The following is a 17,804-nucleotide window of genomic DNA, read 5'->3' on the forward strand; positions in this document are numbered from 1 at the left end:
AGAACAAAAAAAGAAGAAGAAAAAAAAGGCAGAGTTAATCTATAATAATAAAAATCAGATCAGCATCTTCCTAAGTAGGGGAGAAAGGTAATTAATCACAAGTGGCCTAAGGAAGCTTTCTGGGGAGGTCAAAATTATTCTATATCTTGATCTGGGTGATGTTCTACAGTGTCATAAACTTGAATATTTAAAATATATGAATTTTATTGCATGTACATTATATTTCATTATTTGATTTATATATTTGGTTGATTTTTTCAAAAACTGACCTTGGTCAAACTTCCGTTAAGTACTCTTTTTCTCTCACTTTATAAAAATGTATGCAAATACATGTCTAGAACAGAGATTAGTCTGCATGAGGGTATAGATTCTACTGAGTTCCCCTCTCAGTGTTCCAAGTACTAGTCTCCCCAGAACATCAGTTCTGATATTCTTAAGATGGTGAGTAGTGAAAGAGGGTAATATTTCTAAAACTACTAACTGAATTAGATGATGACTATGCCCACAAATAAAGTTCCAAAGGCTTTTTAAAAAATATTTTATTATGAAAAATTACAAACATATGCAAGAAGAGAGTATAGCATAATAAATTTTTATGTACCCATCATGTAGCTTCAAGAGTCATCACTGTATGTTTATCTATATCCCTATACACCCTTCTCCCTGCCTCCCATTGAATTATTTTAAAGCAAATCCTGGGGGTCATATCATTTCATCTGTAAATGCAAGGAGCTCTGAAATTGGATTCATTTGCTCACACTGTGTCCTCTGCCTGAAATGTTTATCCCTTGCTCTTTATATGGCTGGTTCCTTCTCATCTTTCAGGTGAGACCTTTTCAGAAAGATCTTCCCTGGTCTCCCTATCTAAAATAGCTCACCTTCTACCTGAACCCAGCTACTTTTTGTCCTGGTAATCTGGACCCTGGGCTTTCATATCATTTTCCACAATTTATAATTATTAGTTACTGGTTTTTGTCTGTCTTCTCAACTACACGATAACTGCCACTGGCATAGTACTATCACAGTGTCTGGAAGGTGATTAATAAATGATAGCTCCTCATTAATGAATCATCTGAGCAATTTGCTTTTCAGAGGTCAACAATGAACATTTCTCCCATATGTGGTGATGGTCTGGATAACCACCAAAGATGAGTTGGTATTGCTTTTCCAGAATTTTCTAAAACCTTATCCTAAGGTATCAAGTAACCAATAGAAGTAGTACTTCTTTTGTATGTTTTTGTAAGAATTATGGAATGTTATAAGTGAAAGAGGCTTGAGAAATAACCTACATTCATAGGTCTGTTGGCTTTTAAAATGAAAAGAATCCTTAGAAAACATTTTGTTGAACCGATAACAGATAAGAAAACTTTATAACCCATATCTAATGTTGCAGAATTTGTGATTTACAAATGGCCATAATCTGAAACCTTCATCTAGAAAAATAGTCCATTTACTATAAATCATGCTGCTATAAAGACACATGCACACGTATGTTTATTGCGGCACTATTCACAATAGCAAAGACTTGGAACCAACCCAAATGTCCAACAACGATAGACTGGATTAAGAAAATGTGGCACATACACACCATGGAATACTATGCAGCCATAAAAAATGATGAGTTCGTGTCCTTTGTAGGGACATGGATGAAACTGGAAAACATCATTCTCAGTAAACTATCGCAAGGACAAAAAACCAAACACCGCATGTTCTCACTCATAGGTGGGAATTGAACAATGAGAACTCATGGACACAGGAAGGGGAACATCACGCTCCGGGGACTGTTGTGGGGTGGGGGGAGGGGGGAGGGACAGCATTAGGAGATACACCTAATGCTAAATGACGAGTTAATGGGTGCAGGAAATCAACATGGCACATGGATACATATGTAACAAACCTGCACATTGTGCACATGTACCCTAAAACCCTAAAGTATAATAAAAAAAAAAAAAGAAAAATAGTCCATTTACTTGAGTGAGAATTGAACCTCATAAAATATCAGAAAAATAACTCAATTTTATAGTATCTATATACATAGTATACTCAGTTAAGCCATTTATTTGACAAATATTTATTTCCAACCCATCATGTTTCAAAAACCATTCTTGCAGCTGTGTCAGTGAACATAACCAATAAAGCTTACGTTCTAGCCTAAGTGTCAATATCGTAAAAGTACATCCTCTTGAATTTGCTGTAGGATCATCGTAAGGTAATTTAGAAGAAAACACTTTTTATTATGTACTCAGTAAAGGCAGAATACAACATTTCCTTGTTGAGCTTATATTACCAAAATTCCAATGTCATTATTCAGCTTCTTCGCTTTCTAAACTCTGATGAATGGGCCCCCACCACACCATAACGTTGCAGTTAGCTGGTGGCTGGGATTAGCGAGAACATTTTATCCCAGGAGCTTCCCTCCTGTGGACTCATTGATGTGCAAAGTGACTGCAGGAGCCCAGACCTTGTATAACAACCCTGGGATGGAATAAGATGCACTGTTGGGTCCAGAAGTGCCAAAAACACCTAATACATACACATTTGAGTTTCAGGTGACCCAAAATCAATCATTCTGCCAAGTCTGATTCATTTTCTTCTTTTTTTTTTTGAGACAGAGTCTTGCTCTGCCACCCAGGCTGGAATGCAGTGGCATGGTCTCAGCTCACAACAATCTCTGCCTTCCAGGTTCAGGCAATTCTCCTGCCTCAGCCTCCCAAGTAGCTGGGACTACAGGTGCCCGCCACCATGCCCAGCTAATTTTTGTATTTTTGGTAGAGACGGGGTTTCACCATGTTGGCCAGGCTGGCCTCAATCCCCTGACCTCAGGTGATCCACCCGCCTCGGCCTCCCAAAGTGCTGGGGTTACAGGCATAAGCCACTGCACCTGGCCCTGCCAAGTCTGACTCATAAAAAAAGCTAGCCTCCATCCCATTTTCTCCAAAAACTTATGTAAACTATTCTATCCACTTTCCTCACAATTCATTCACTCTTGTCAGAGTGCTATTCCCAAGGCGTAGTTTGGGAAATATGGGTATCACACTGACACTTTCTTCTACATTGGAGATAGAGTCAGAGGCAACCTCAGAAGTGAAGGGGCAGCAGCTAAGGAGGTGGGGACAAGCAGCAAGAGGGAAGGTAGGAGTGGAGCAGGAGTGGAGCAGGTGCAAGAGTCCCTCCTACCATTGCAGCCTGATGTCACTCCTCTGATCTGTCTCTCCAGGTTTCTCTTCCACCTCCACTATATGCAAGGGAGTTTTCCTAATTCCCTGATAAAAATTATTCTGATTCTCTGGATGTTTGCTTGGCTCTCTAGTGACGTTTCTGGGAACTCTAGCTAGACTTGCTGCTTTACCTGCAGTCCAGGAGGTATCCACTCTGTGTGATCACAACGCAACAGAACAGGAAAGCAAGCCTAATAAGTGTGAGATTTTGAAACAATCAAGCTACAGTAATTTTATGTTACCCCTCTAGAAAAGAAAATAACATGCACTGCATTTTTAGAATTAAAAAATAATGCAAATGTCTTATTTTAACAGCTCAGATCTCAGTTGCCAAGTAACAAAACCCACAAGTTCTCTGTATTTTCCATGAGCTTTCAAAGTTTGTTTCTGGCATACTTCAGGGCAAAGAGGAACTTGTTGCTAAATATATTGCGTGTTCTCCCACAAGAAATTTGGGGACTTCTCAGAAAAACCTGGGAGGTAGAAGGGGTGATTGAAAAGTCACCACTAGCTTTTCCTTCTGAGCCGTTAAATCTTTTACTAATGAAAGACAAAGACTAATTGTTCCTCTCCAGGATAAATGTTGCTTTGAGAAGCCAGAGGCATTTCTGAAAAGATGCAGCATTACCCTGGTGAGTTCAAGAAAGGGCATAGGGCATGTTGGAGAATAAGACCAAGATTCTATCTTCCTTGTAGTTTTCGAACACTCCTAAACTTGCAAAATTCTAGTCAGTGCACAGAACTAGATGCCCAACCCTATGTCTTGTCTCTCTGTCCCATACTCTTGGTGAAAATCAACATTGGCGTCCTCTAAATTCTTGTGTACTTTATTCTCAGTGTAAGCTCTTGCTTCTCTGCTACTGGTGAATGCTGTGCACTTGTGATACCCCTAACTGGATTACAAGCTTCCAGAGGGCAGATACTTCTTATATTTCTTGTTTAATCCCCCACTGGCCTAGGAAAAATGCTCCATACATAATTTCTAAATAAAAAATTTATTAAGTGACTAAATATACCATATATGCCTAAGCTAAAGGAACATAAATATTATATTCTCCAAGTTCCCTGTTTCTTTCCCTAAGTAACACACACACACACACACACACACACACACACACACCCCTATAGATACTAACAGGAAAGCCTATTCTTTATTTCCATTAGCTTCAATTTCTAACTTCTTTTGGCCTACACTGATTTGTTATAGTAAAATATATGAGGCCAGGCATGGTGGCTCACACCTGTAATCCCAGCAGTTTGGGAGGCTGAGGTGGGCAGATCACGTGAGTCAGGAGTTCGAGACCAGCCTGGCCAACATAGCAAAACTCTGTCTCTACTAAAAATACAAAACATTAGCCAGGTGTGGTGGTGCATGCCTGTAATCCCAGCTACTTGGGAAGCTGAGGCAGGAGAATTGCTTGAACCTGGGAGGCAGAGGTTGTGGTGAGCCAGGATCATACCACCGCACTCCAGCCTGGGTCACAGACGGAGACTCTGTCTCAAAAATAAATAAAATAAAATAAAAATAAATAAAAAATTATATATATATATACAGAGGTTGCCTCTGACTCTATCTCCAATGTAGAAGAAAGTGTCAGTGTGACACCCATATTTCCCAAACTATGCCTTGGGAATAGTGCTCTGACAAGAGTGAATGAATTGTGAGGAAAGTGGATAGAATAGTTTACATAAGTTTTTGGAGAAAATGGGATGGATGCTAACTTTTTTTATGAGTCAGACTTGGCAGGGCCAGGTGCAGTGGCTTATGCCTGTAACCCCAGCACTTTGGGAGGCCGATATATATAATGTATATATATATATTAGTAAATGGGCCTGTACTTAGTTTCACATTGTTTGTCTTCAATTCTGTGATTCTACGGATCCATAGCTTTCTCCCTATTTCTTGTTTTCTGGGCTCCTTTGCAGGTTCCTGCTGTGTCCCATCTTCTTAGCCGTTGCACTCCTCAGCAATGTGCCCATGTTCCTGCCTCAGCAATCACCCAGATCATACCATCCATTACCATCTACACACTGGTGACTGCCAATTTTCTGTCTTTAGACTAGCACTCTCCTCTGAGTGCTAGGCCCACAGAACAAATTGCCTACTGGACTTCTGCATATAGTGTCCCGTAGACACCTCAAACCCTACATGACGCAAACCCGAATCATCTTCCTCTCCAAATGTACTCTCAGGCCTGTGTTCCTGATCTTTGAAAATGAGATTATCATCAAGCCAATTACCTAAAGCAGACACTTTCCCCTTGACCTGGCTAACCACCAGTTATCAATGGCTGTCAGCTCTACCTCTCCCATATATCCCTTTATCTCTATGATCACCAGGCTAGTTAGGCACCAGTGTCTCTCACCATATTACTGCAGTCCTGTTCTAACGGGTCTCTCTACAGATGTATGGATTTAACCCCTTCAGGTCATGTAATGCTGTGGTCAGAGTGATCATTCTAAAATATAAATTTGATCAGTTCCTTAACTTGGCTTACAAACTTTTATGCAACCTCATTCAGCCCCAACACTAGCCTTCTTTCTATCCCATCTAAATGTCTTTCCTACATCAAATGTGCCACGCTCTCTCTTATTTTTGAGTCTTGGCTCATGCTGCTGCATTGGCCTATCACACTCTTTCTGACCCCACCCCAGCTTTGTCTTAACTTATGCTTATTCTTCATTTTAGTGTCCGCCTCTTCCGAGAAGCCCTTTCCAGACCCCCAGCTACAGGTTAGGTATTAGGTACCTCCTTGGTGTTTCCAGAGCATGTGTATTCTCTCTTTGATAGCATTCACCAAATCATTTGCTGGATTATCCTCAGCTATTTTTTGTTCTGACTCTCCCATTAGCCACTCCCATGAGGACATAGATTCTATCTGTTTTGTTCAAAGTTTAATCCCCAGCAGCTGGCCCAATACCTGGAATATAGTATACATTCAGAAAATATTTGCTGATGAGAGTCTTGAATAATACATCACATGAAATCACTTTCCCAAAGTGAGTGGGATATTCCAAAGAGAAAAATATTTCTTACCTTGTATTTAAATCCAGATGTGGGTTTTGCCCTTTCTCAGCCTTATTGGTTGTTTTAGTTATCAAGCAAAGATGATTTCTTTATTAAGTGAGATAGAGGCAGGGAAAGTACAGCAGAGACAGAGACAAACAGTTCCAGTGTCCAGTGAGAGCAGACTTCCCTTTCTCACCAGGTTCACCCAGCGTGGGGGCCTAGAAGCCTCTATGATGATTCCCCTGGAACTGCTATTTTCCTTGATTTATGACTGGTTTGAGATGGAGCCAATAATAAGGTACATTCCAAACTTCTGGTACACTCTGGAAGGTTGCAGATAGATTTTCTATGCACATTAAATACATAATAATGATGGTCATTCAGACCTCATACTTGGCAGATTGTACATTGAAGAGGACTTGTTTCTTATTTAGCTGTTCAAATCACCTGGAATGGCCATTAAATTCAAAGGGATTCTGTGTTTGACTCTCTCCAAGTAGATTCTGAGTAAGATAAGAAAAAGAGTGGTCTATTCAGTGGTTAGTAACCTCCTTAATCTGTGCATTTCAAAATTAAAGACCCATCTATAATCCTACCTCTTTGAGAGGCCAAGGCAGGGGGAAATATCTTGAGGCCAGGAGTTTGAGGCCAGCCTGGGCAACATAGCAAGATCCTGTCTCTACAAAAAATAAATAAATAAAAAATTAGACAGTGTGGTGGACCTGTAGTCCCACCTACTCAAAAGGCTGAGTCAAGAAGATCACCTGTGTTCCATGGCTGAACCCTGGAGTTTAAGTTTATAGTGAGCTATGATCGTGACACTATACTCCAACCTGGGTGATAGAGCTTGTCTCAAAAAAAAAAAAGTTAAAGGCCAAAGTACAAAGAAACCCACCATCTTACTCAGAATAGATTAAGGAGAATGTTTTCAAGGAGGTGATTAAAACTAAAGGTCTTAGCTAGCAAAGCCCATAGAACCTGTTAATTCCTTTCTGAGAAAACAAACTGCCTAAATTAAATAATCACTCCACCAAAAGACATTTAAAGGTCACTTTTAGCAGACTCCTCTTGTCAGGAACATCAGTACCAATTATTTCTGGTGTGCTAGGGATTACTAGTCACCTTGTAAGAAGGAAAAACAAAACAAAACAAAAAATGAGCAAACAAAACAATTGCTTTGTCATATTTCTGGAGATAGCATATCTTAAATCCAGCAAACAGACTCTAGAAAAACAGGAAAAATTAGCCTTTTCAGCACTGAACTTATGAACCTAACCATGAAGTACGACTCAGACTGGGCGTTATTTAGAGTTATCTGGGTCTTGGGCATTCTGATTCCTCCAACAGCTAGGTGCAGCTGTGGTATGGTCAAAAGCCAAGATTCAAGTCAGGAGGCCCAAATTTAAATCTAAGCTTTACACATAACTCAGGCATGTACCCAATGTCTCAGAATTTAAGAATCTTCCTCTTCAACAGGAAGATAGTGGTATGTACAACACCAGGCTATAGTGGCACTGAAACGAGGTAATGTATCTAATCTTTTAGATTAGCTTATTAAAGGGTCTATACACAGTGTGTGAACAGTAAATACTACGGTAAGAAATGAGTTGTGTGCACTTGGCCAACTCACTCCATTTCTCTGGATTTCAGTTTCCTTATCTGTAAAATGGGAAATAATTAATACCAATCCCTTAGACTACACAGAGACACAGGGGCAGAAGTGGTGGCGGTGAAGACAACAGAAGCAAAGGAGGCCAGACCTTCAGCCTCCCCACTGCACACAAACTGTTCACAGGACAGTCAAGGCACGCCCTTCATCTGCATTTTTCTTTTAGACGGATTCTCGCTCTATCACCCAGGCTGGAGTGCAGTGGTGCCATCTCAGCTCACTGCAACCTCCCCCTCCTGGGTTCAAGTGATTCTCCTGCCTCAGCCTCCCAAGTAGCTGGGATTACAGGTGCATGCCACCATGCCCGGCTAATTTTTGTATTTTTTTTTTGATTCAGAATAACATACGTTTATTATTTCACCATGCTTGGCTAATTTTTTTATTTAATTATTTAATTTTTATTTTTTTAGAGACAGGCTCTCACTACATTGCCCAGGCTGGTCTTTAACTCTTTTTTTATTTTTTTTTATTTTTTTATTTTTATTTATTTACTTTTTTATTATTATACTTTAGGTTTTAGGGTACATGTGCACAATGTGCAGGTTTGTTACATATGTATCCATGTGCCATGTTGTTTTGCTGCACCCATTAACTCATCATTTAGCATTAGGTATATCTCCTAATGCTGTCCCTCCCCCCTCCCCCAACCCCACAACAGTCCCCGGAGTGTGATGTTCCCCTTCCTGTGTCCATGAGTTCTCATTGTTCAATTCCCACCTATGAGTGAGAACATGCAGTGTTTGGTTTTTTGTCCTTGCGATAGTTTACTGAGAATGATGTTTTCCAGTTTCATCCATGTCCCTACAAAGGACATGAACTCATCATTTTTTATGGCTGCATAGTATTCCATGGTGTATATGTGCCACATTTTCTTAATCCAGCCTATCGTTGTTGGACATTTGGGTTGGTTCCAAGTCTTTGCTATTGTGAATAGTGCCGCAATAAACATACGTGTGCATGTGTCTTTATAGCAGCATGATTTATAGTCCTTTGGGTATATACCCAGTAATGGGATGGCTGGGTCAAATGGTATTTCTAGTTCTAGATCCCTGAGGAATCGCCACACTGACTTCCACAATGGTTGAACTAGTTTACAGTCCCACCAACAGTGTAAAAGTGTTCCTATTTCTCCAATTTTTGTATTTTTAATGGAGATGGGGTTTCACCATGTTGGCCAGGCTGGTCTTGAACTCTTGACCCCAGGTGTTCCGCCTTCCTCAGCCTCCCAAAGTGCTAGGATTACAGGCGTGAGCCACTGCACCTGGCCTCATCTGCATTTGTGTGTGTGCTTTAAACAAAAGAATGTATGGAAAGAACTTACATTAACACATTATATTATAAAATAATAGCAATTCTTAATATCCTGTTCCATAAATTTCATCTTTTATAAAACAAATACATATTTCTTAGTTAACTACTGTTTAAGCCCTTGATTCATCCCTTAATTAATTAATCAAGCCCTAATTAATCCTGAAGCTAGCTCCCTCCAGGGGGTTAGTCTTGGTGTTTTCCTAGGTCTGCTGAGAAGAGAAATGGACAGTGACCCTCCAATCAGATGAAATTCCAAAGAGAGTCCCCACTGGACTCACACTCAAGCTCCCTGCCTCCTTCTCTAGAGAACTGCAAGTAAACTACTTCCCAGAGCTTTGGGAGCCTCAGCGAACAACATATGGATTAGAGAAATGAGTTAGTCTATCTCCTGGCTTCTCTTCTAGGAGAGAAGACAATCTGCTATAGAAGTGTCAAATATGAAGGTTTCACATCTACTTTGCATCTTTTTGAGTTTCTTTTAACAGCAACCTGAAAAGCTCCTTCACTTATGCCCAATACTGCAAAATGTTGGGCTTGCGAATTTAGAAACACTGTCAACACTTTGCTGCAGGTAGATATTAATTGAATGTCTGTAGAAATGCACTAGATGCCAAACACTTTCTGATTGAGGAAAGGTAAGCACAATGAAATAATTAGATATGATTTGCCATTTCTTTACAAATGTTGCTACATACTCAATTCAGCAGCATGTGATTTCTCACTTTCATTGTTAGCTTCCTTGTATTCATTGTGTCTAGCTCTCTGGAAGTGGTTTTTTAAGCCCTTGAAAATCAAATAATGCAGTATTAAAAATCAATTTACTAGGTTAATCATAATGCGTTTCTCATTATGGTGTGCACCTGTAATACCAGCTATTTGGGTGGCTGAGATAGGAGGAGCACTTGAGCCCAGGAGTGCCAGATCAGCTGGGGCAACATAGCAAAACCCAGTCTCTAAAAAAAACTAAACTAAAAATAAAATAAATAACGCTTTTCTCAGCACTACCAATTCAACTGAAATGTGGCTCTGTAACAATACCGAGAGAATGCAGGACTTTCAAACATCTTTAAGGAAGAAAGTGGGTACTCTGGATTTAGACATGGAGTTATCACTAGATATTTGAGGAATATATGTAAATTCCAAAGTTATTTTAAATGCTTATTTAAAAAGTTATTTAAAAAACAAAGTTGGGATCATGGGGAAGATATATGTGCTACTTACCAATATTTCTAGCTTCCCTCTTTTAGGACAAGGGAATATTATATTGTCCTACCACCTTCGAATTATTAGCAGATGTAGCCATGTGACTTCTTTTGGCCACCAGAAGGAAGTGTTTCATTTCTAACATTCTCCTGACCTGCCTGGCTAGCAGGGATGCACACACAGCAGAGCCATCACATGAGTGAGGGATGCCCTTGAGAATCACTCAGCCATTTAGCAGACTTGGCATGAGCAAGAGAGAAACTCTGTCACTTTACGACACAGATTTATTTGCTTCCACAATGTGGCCTAGCCTTTCTCACCAGTACAGAGTCCACCAAGCCCTACCATAGCAAGCTTGTTTGGGTCCCTAAGAATGTCCTCAATACTGTCCATTCACCCTTCTCACTACGCATTCTGTTCTCCTGCCTCCCTTTCATAAGGACCCTGATGTGTACATTAGGCCTACCAGGATAACATACCCCATCTCAAGGTCCTTAACTTAATTGCATCTGCAAACATCCTTCTGCCATATAAAATAACATTCTCAGCTGGTGTCTATTAATCATCTTATCTCACCTTGCTCCTCTACCATTCCACACCCTTTCTCACCCTTGGCTAACACAGTGTCTTAAATATACATCCCTGCTGAATAAATAAATGCTTAGTTCAAAATGTATACCGTATCAGAATCTCTGCTTTATCAAAAGCCCAAACAATATGGTTAATAAAGCTACACACACACAAACATACACACAAAGAAAAAGCTAATGCACCTCATAAAACAAAACTAGGTAAGAAGAAAGTTGCTCAATCCAGGCTATCAAAATTAATGGGAAAAGGAAGTAAACGATCCTCTCATACTGACACTCAGTAGTAAGTCCTTAAGAAATATTTTAAAATGCATCAAGTCTACGATTCTTTGCAGAAACACATATATTGTATATACATATACCAGTAGTTAATACATATGCGTGGAATCAAACCACCAATAGCTCAGCAGAACCTAAGCCATATGACTTCTTGCAGACAGTTGCTTATTAGCTGTCTTTCATTCCTTCCATATTAGACAATTCGAGAAAGGTAGAGACAGTCATTTCATTCTTCTCAGTTCTATTTCTGCTTTCTTAGTGCCTTCATATTCATCAATTCACAAGGGCCCTGGGGCGAGAAAACAGAAAAATAATCTCTCTTTAAACATGTGATCTCTCAAATCTGCCAAACTTGGTGACTACGTGGTAATTGTTTCAACCACTTTCTTCTGCTGACCCAATACTTAATACACCATAAGATTGGAGACATTCTCTTTTATCTGCTGTTCAATCTGCTTGCTCTCCAGGCGCTTACCTATAGTTTTCACCATTTTTTCAGAAGTACAACCTTGACAGTTCTGGGATCTTCCAATGGTGAGTTTAAACTAACTTGAGCAACTATCTATGGGGCTTCGAATTATCCCATGAGTGAATCTAATAATTGAGTTGAAAATAAATTTCAACCACAACAATACAGTTTTAGCTCAAGTGCAGGTTCTGAAGTAAAAACTGAAAATATGAGACTAAAGTATTATTTTAAGGGGCTATTACAGGGAGAAAATGGTAAAAAAAATTTTTTGCCTCTGACAAGAACTACATGGGGGTTAGCAGCCACATAGTGGCCTGAGGCCTGGGAGGTGATGGCCTCCCTGGCTGTGGCTGTGAACTAGGATCAGCTGAGCCACAACAGTGAATCCCACAACATTCTCTGACACCCCAGACTAACCCCCTGCTCCTATAGACTTTCTGCCCTTGAACTTCTCAGCCGCTCTCATCTCCTTTCCAGGTTTGTCAATTCTAGGTTTTCAGCTCACTTTATTCCCTAGCTTAGTTTCTTTATTCATAAAATAATGTTAGAAGAATGAATAAGGTAAATATGTAAAACATGAGCATAATACCAGTATACTAGATCACACAAAAAAAATGTTACTTGGTTCATTCATTCATGTAATCACTAAATGTATTGAGGGCTTAATACGTGTAAGTCTTTCCACTAGGTGTGGGAGATATTATGACCAAAAAGTCACAGTGCTTATCCACAATTATTCCACACTACAGAGCAGTTTTTGAGCTAGAATCTATGGAACTCTAGGGTATGGATATATATAACTTCAGAAGGTCTGTGAACTTCTGAAATTGTGAGCAGAATAATGTTATGTTTATATGTGTTCTACATTTTATTTTATAATTATCATTATATTTTGAGGTAGGGTCTCACTCTGCTGGCCAGACAGGAGTGCAGTAGCATGATTATAGCTCACCACAGCCTTGAATTCCTGGGCTCAAGAGATGCCCCCGTCTTAGTCTCCTGAGTAGCCAGGACTATAGGATTGTGCTACCACACCTGGCTAATATTTTTTTTAATCTTTTCAATAAAGGTCAAGTTTTGCTATGTTGCCCAGGATTGTCTCAAGCTCCTGGGCTCAAGTGATCCTCCTGCCTTAGCCTCCCAATGTGCTGGGATCATAGGCATGAGTCCCCACACCCAGCCAAGAGTACTTTTCTAAAGAGAGAAGGTCCATTTCTTTCAACAGATCCTTAAAGGGATCTGTATTGTGGTCATTCTTGGTTTTCACCTACCCAGCATGCCTCTCCTGATAACACAACACATTCCTTCCCCTTGAAGAAGTACCATTTGCCATTCTCAATCGATATGGTTTGGGTAAGGGCCAATCCCACCACCTGCCTCCAGGATTAGCCCCCATCCAAACCATATGGATTGAGACTGGCCTAGCTGGGCTAAACAAAGCAAAAAGGACATATACTCCCAACAAAGCTTCAAAACTTGTAGAATTTAAGCCATAAATGTTTATAGCCATCTTTGCCATCATGTGAGAAAGGCTGCCTAAAATAGAATAAGGAAGAAAGCTAAGTCAAAAGCTGAAAAAAGGCAAACTTACAGAACTTTTGTTGGAGGAGTTAATTTCAGCTAAAATTGAGGTCAATTCCAGCCTGGGACTTTTTGGTTACATAAGAAATAAAGCTCTGTCTTCCTGAAATCTGTTAGAATTGTCTTTCCCTCCTTTTCAGTGAGATTCAATCCTGCTAATTCAGTTTAAATCTCCCATACCCACCTCCCCACTCACCAACAAATAAACAAAACTGCTAGTTTATTGTCCCAGATACTAAGCTATCCAAACCATGGGTTATTTATTCAACTTAGCTTTATTAATCATAGGGCTCATTACTTTATGTATCCTGAAATACAAACTCCACCCCACCACGAGGCCACAGTTTACCATGCCCCCTCATTTTACTTTATCTCCACATCCACTTCTTCCAACCTTGCAGAACCCAAAAACAGAGATCATGTTTTCCTCTAATTGACTCTGACCCACTTACAGAATCACAAAATCACCAAAATAGTTTCCTCCCTGTGTTTTCCCTCCATATTCACCATGTCAAAGTGATTATACATCCTGTGTCCCCAATCAACATAGTAGCATTCAGTATTTAGTACACTCTCAACACATATTTGTGGAATAAATAAAATAAGCCATGCTGGAACTTTATCTGTTGTTCTTAAGAGAAAGAGAAGCTGCCAGAATTGGAGCTTGATCCAGGGCTTCCCAGGGGACCAACCTCTAGGGAAGAAGATGTTGGTTTCATAGTTACTTGGTCCATTACAGTTCACAGAGGACAGTGCACACAAAATCAGAGAAGCAGGTGGGCTTATTGCAGTAAATGTGAGGCAATAGCTAGCTTCATTTTGATAGCACAAATTTTAGACCCTACCCTAATGAAACTATAATACATGAATAAAAAATGAAAGTTAATATATGAAAGTGAAACCAATCGTTACAATAAAAGGATGGGATTGAGGCTATATTTTCTAATTATGAAAAATCTCTTTTATGATATTTAATGTGATTTAAAGGATTTTCAAAACACTTAGTACAAATCTCTATTTAAATATTAATGTTTAAAAAATATTGCAGCCTAGGCAACATAGCAAGGCTCTGTCTCAAAAAAAAATATTGCAGATTTTCACTTATGTTACAACATATACTCAAGTGGGAAATTCCCTGGTGACAAAATATCTAGAAAGTATGGCAATAAACACACACGCGCACACACACACACACACGCACACACACACGCACACACACTTGAATTAAAGGAATGAGCCCATTTAATGAAATGGACTATATTTTATCATGATATGTAAATAGCATTTCAGTTATAGAAAAAATACTACAAAAATCACTAGAGCAATTTTTTTCATTGCAAGACCTGAACATAAGGTACATATTTTTGCAACTGTGTTTTTTAGAAAAGAAGAAGTAAAAGAAGAACCACCTGCACCTAGGTGGCAATTCCCCATCACAGGGGGAGGGAGCCAGTCTTGGCCACTGGGCACAGAAGAGACTGCTTAGGAAATCCCTGTGAGCTCTAAAGGAAGTGAGAACACACAGAAATGCAAAGCTCCAACACTCCCCCACGTATCACAGACTCCTCTAAATTTCCACTGGATGTTTCAAGAGTTGGTCCTGGTGAGGTGGAAGGGGGAGACCAAAGAGAAGAGAAAAAAAACAAAGGCCATTTGTAGGGAAGCTGAAAGGACACAGAGGTATAGAGGCAGAAATGGTGGCAGTGATGACATATGGGGCAAATGTGCCCAGACCCTCAGCCTCCCCACTGCACCCACACTGTCCACAGGACAGGCGGGGCAGGACCTTCATCTGTGTCCTCCGGTTGAGGGGTTGTCTGCATGATCTGAAAGAGAAGCGTGAAACTCCAGAAGGGGGGAAAAATGCCTCTTTTGAAGGGGACTTCCGTTGCCAGTGAGGTTTCAGATCATGTTCTGTAACAGCCTACTGGCCTGTGACAGGGCCTCCAGGAAATGAGACAACTCAGACACAAAGTACTAAGGGAAAAATTTCAGTAGTGGCTTGAGAAAACTAACTGTTGAGTCTGACAAAGCAAAGTTCTAAGATAGTGCGAAGTATAACTAGGGCTGCTTTGAAAAGGAAACCCAGAGAGCAAGGACAGGTGTCACTTAGTTTTAAAAAATAATTAGAGCTTCTGTTTATTGAAAGCCTACCATGTGTCAGGAGCCTTGCATGCCTTATCTCTTATTCTTACATCAGATGACATGAAATTGACATTATTATCCCCATTCTCATTTGTAAAGTGAGAAAACATACTCAGATAAATTAAGTAAATTGGCCAACATCATCCAGTTCCAGGGCCACGATTCAAGCCAAGGTCCATCTGATACCAATTACCATGCTTCTGCCTTGACCCTTCTGTCATTAATTCATGTGGTTCGCTGTGAAAGTCACAGACTTCTTTAAACCTAGATTTCCCCTTATGACATGGTACAAGCAAACCAAAAGTTAGATAAAATCATAGCCTATGATGAGCTAATTTAAGCCTCAATCTGTCTCTGTCACTAGCCAGTTCTGTGGAAATGGACAACTCAAGTAACTTCTCCAGGTCTCAGTGTTCCACCTAAAAAGTGGGGTTGTAGTGGGCCTCTACAGCTCTTGACTTCTATGAGGCACACCGAGTCCTCACATGCCAACATAAAAAAGGAAATTTCAAAATTGTCTTTGTTTTTTAACAAAGTATATGAGGGGATTATTCCAGTTCTCTATGAATAATACATATATTTAAAGAGCCTATGTTTAAAAAATTAAAATGCTTTAAAACATTTTCTAAATGGCCTTACAAATGGAAAAAAAAGTATTCCTAGCCAACCCTTTGTCAGCAGAAAGCCCACACAGAAAAAAGCAAATCACAATTCTTTACCCCTCTCAGCACAAATCATTACTCACTGTGGGAAAATGATTACTTGCCAGGAAGTAGAGCCTATGAATCATTATACTGTTGTCCTCGACCTCTGATAGAGCAAGAATTAGGGGAAAGACTGAAAAGCTGGGGTGTGAACTCTGATTTGCCAATAGTTCCACTCATGGCATCATAAGGCAATGAAAACTGAAAGCTGATCGAGCCGTAGGGCTGTCAAGTCCTGGTGCTGCTGCAGTGCATGTCTGAGCCCAGAGCAGAATGACATGGGCCCCTGACTTTCTGAGTCACTCCTTGGGTCTGAGTCTTCACAGCCCCAGAGTCATTTATCAGCAAATACAAACAATGCCATCCCTGGGCTTGTCCCGACAGTCAACCTACTTGTTAATGCCTGTGTAAGAGATACCCAGCTTGGAAATAGGAGCAAAAGTCACAAGGAAGGGGTTAAGTTGCCTAACATCAGCATTCATTTCCTAAAATAAAAACACATGAAAGATAGACACCACAAATATGTGTTCCCTTGTGGTATAAGCAAATATTGTGCTATAATTTCTCTACTGTTGCTAATAAGCTATGACACACAACTGTAAATTCTTTTTTTTTTTTTTTTTTTTTGAGACAGGATCTTGCTCTGCCATGCAGGCTAGAGTGCAGCGGCGCAATAATGGTTCACCGCAGCCTCGACCTTTCAGGCTCAAGCAATCCTCCCACCTTGGCCTCCCAAATAGGTAGGATAGGCCAGATGTGGTGGCTTATGCCTGTAATCCCAGCACTTTGGGAGTCTGAGGTGGGAGGATTGCTTGAAGCCAGGAGTTCAAGACCAAATAGCTAGGACTACAGGCATGAGCCACCATACCCAGCTAATTTTTGAGTCAGGGTCTCGCTGTGTTACTCAGGCTGGTCTCAAACTCCTGGGCTCCAGCGATCCTCACACCTCTGCCTCAATGTGCTGGGATTACAAGCATGGGAGCCACCTGTAGGTGGGTGAGGAGCAGCGATCCTCCCACCTCTGCCTCCCAAAGTGCTAGGATTACAGACATGGGAGCCACCTGTAGGTGGGTGGGAAGCTACCACACCCAGCTCGCAAATACTTTTTGTATTATGTTTTTCTACACGGCCTTTGATGTCTTTAGAAAATGTTTGTTTTAAGCAAGGATCTTTTTGTGACTAAAAGCATAGAAAAATACAACATAGTTAATATGTTACACATCAAATATACAAAATCCTAGAAACTTATAGAAGGAGATAGGAAAATTGATCTTATAACTAATCTGAATATTGTTCTCTACTTTCCTTAATGTTTTTAAAGGTAGTGAAAGTAAAACTGCATTGTTCTGATGATGTAGAAGGGAGAATGTTTAAAATTCCTCCCAGTTTTAGGAGGAGATATTAGAACCTGTCTTTATTATACTGCATTGATTAGAGGGAAGAGGGTATTACAGCCAAAGTGTTACCTAATCATTAAGCTTTCACTGTATTTGATCCCACCTTCTTACTAGTTTAAATAAAATTTGAGCATGTACCACCATATATCTATGTTTTTATTTATGAATGACATAATTTTTATTAATTTATTGTGAGTAATATAAATCATTCATAAAAATACATCTTTT

The 17,804-nt window shown here is 40.0% G+C and overlaps 1 protein-coding gene and 1 long non-coding RNA gene across 35 annotated transcripts in view; one reads left to right on the plus strand and one right to left on the minus strand.

The window, feature by feature from the left end:
- Positions 1 to 17,804, minus strand: part of LOC129472315 (putative uncharacterized protein CCDC28A-AS1) — a 38,431-nt gene that overhangs the window by 533 nt on the left and 20,094 nt on the right. For 8 of the 34 annotated variants that reach the window (XR_008653878.2, XR_010116445.1, XR_010116426.1 and 5 more), the window contains 3 exons: positions 11,364 to 11,569; positions 6,825 to 6,907; positions 6,256 to 6,731 (listed from right to left, as the gene is read on the minus strand). The exons of 2 other annotated variants lie outside the window; for them this stretch is intronic. Coding sequence is in view for 5 of the 32 variants with exons in the window: in XM_063620183.1 (XP_063476253.1) it covers positions 6,676 to 6,731; positions 6,825 to 6,907; positions 16,221 to 16,265 (184 nt within the window). In the remaining 27 variants the exon portion in view is untranslated. 24 more of the 34 variants (XR_010116448.1, XR_010116447.1, XR_010116446.1 and 21 more) reach the window with 17 other exon arrangements.
- The window catches only part of LOC134732885 (uncharacterized), a 54,985-nt gene continuing 48,741 nt past the window's right edge, over positions 11,561 to 17,804 (plus strand). Inside the window, exon 1 of the long non-coding RNA XR_010116455.1 lies at positions 11,561 to 11,814. This is a non-coding gene — a long non-coding RNA (uncharacterized lncRNA). The remainder of the gene's footprint in view (positions 11,815 to 17,804) is intronic.

The sequence above is a fragment of the Symphalangus syndactylus genome, chromosome 2 (genome assembly GCF_028878055.3).
Source record: "Symphalangus syndactylus isolate Jambi chromosome 2, NHGRI_mSymSyn1-v2.1_pri, whole genome shotgun sequence".
NCBI lineage: Eukaryota > Metazoa > Chordata > Mammalia > Primates > Hylobatidae > Symphalangus > Symphalangus syndactylus.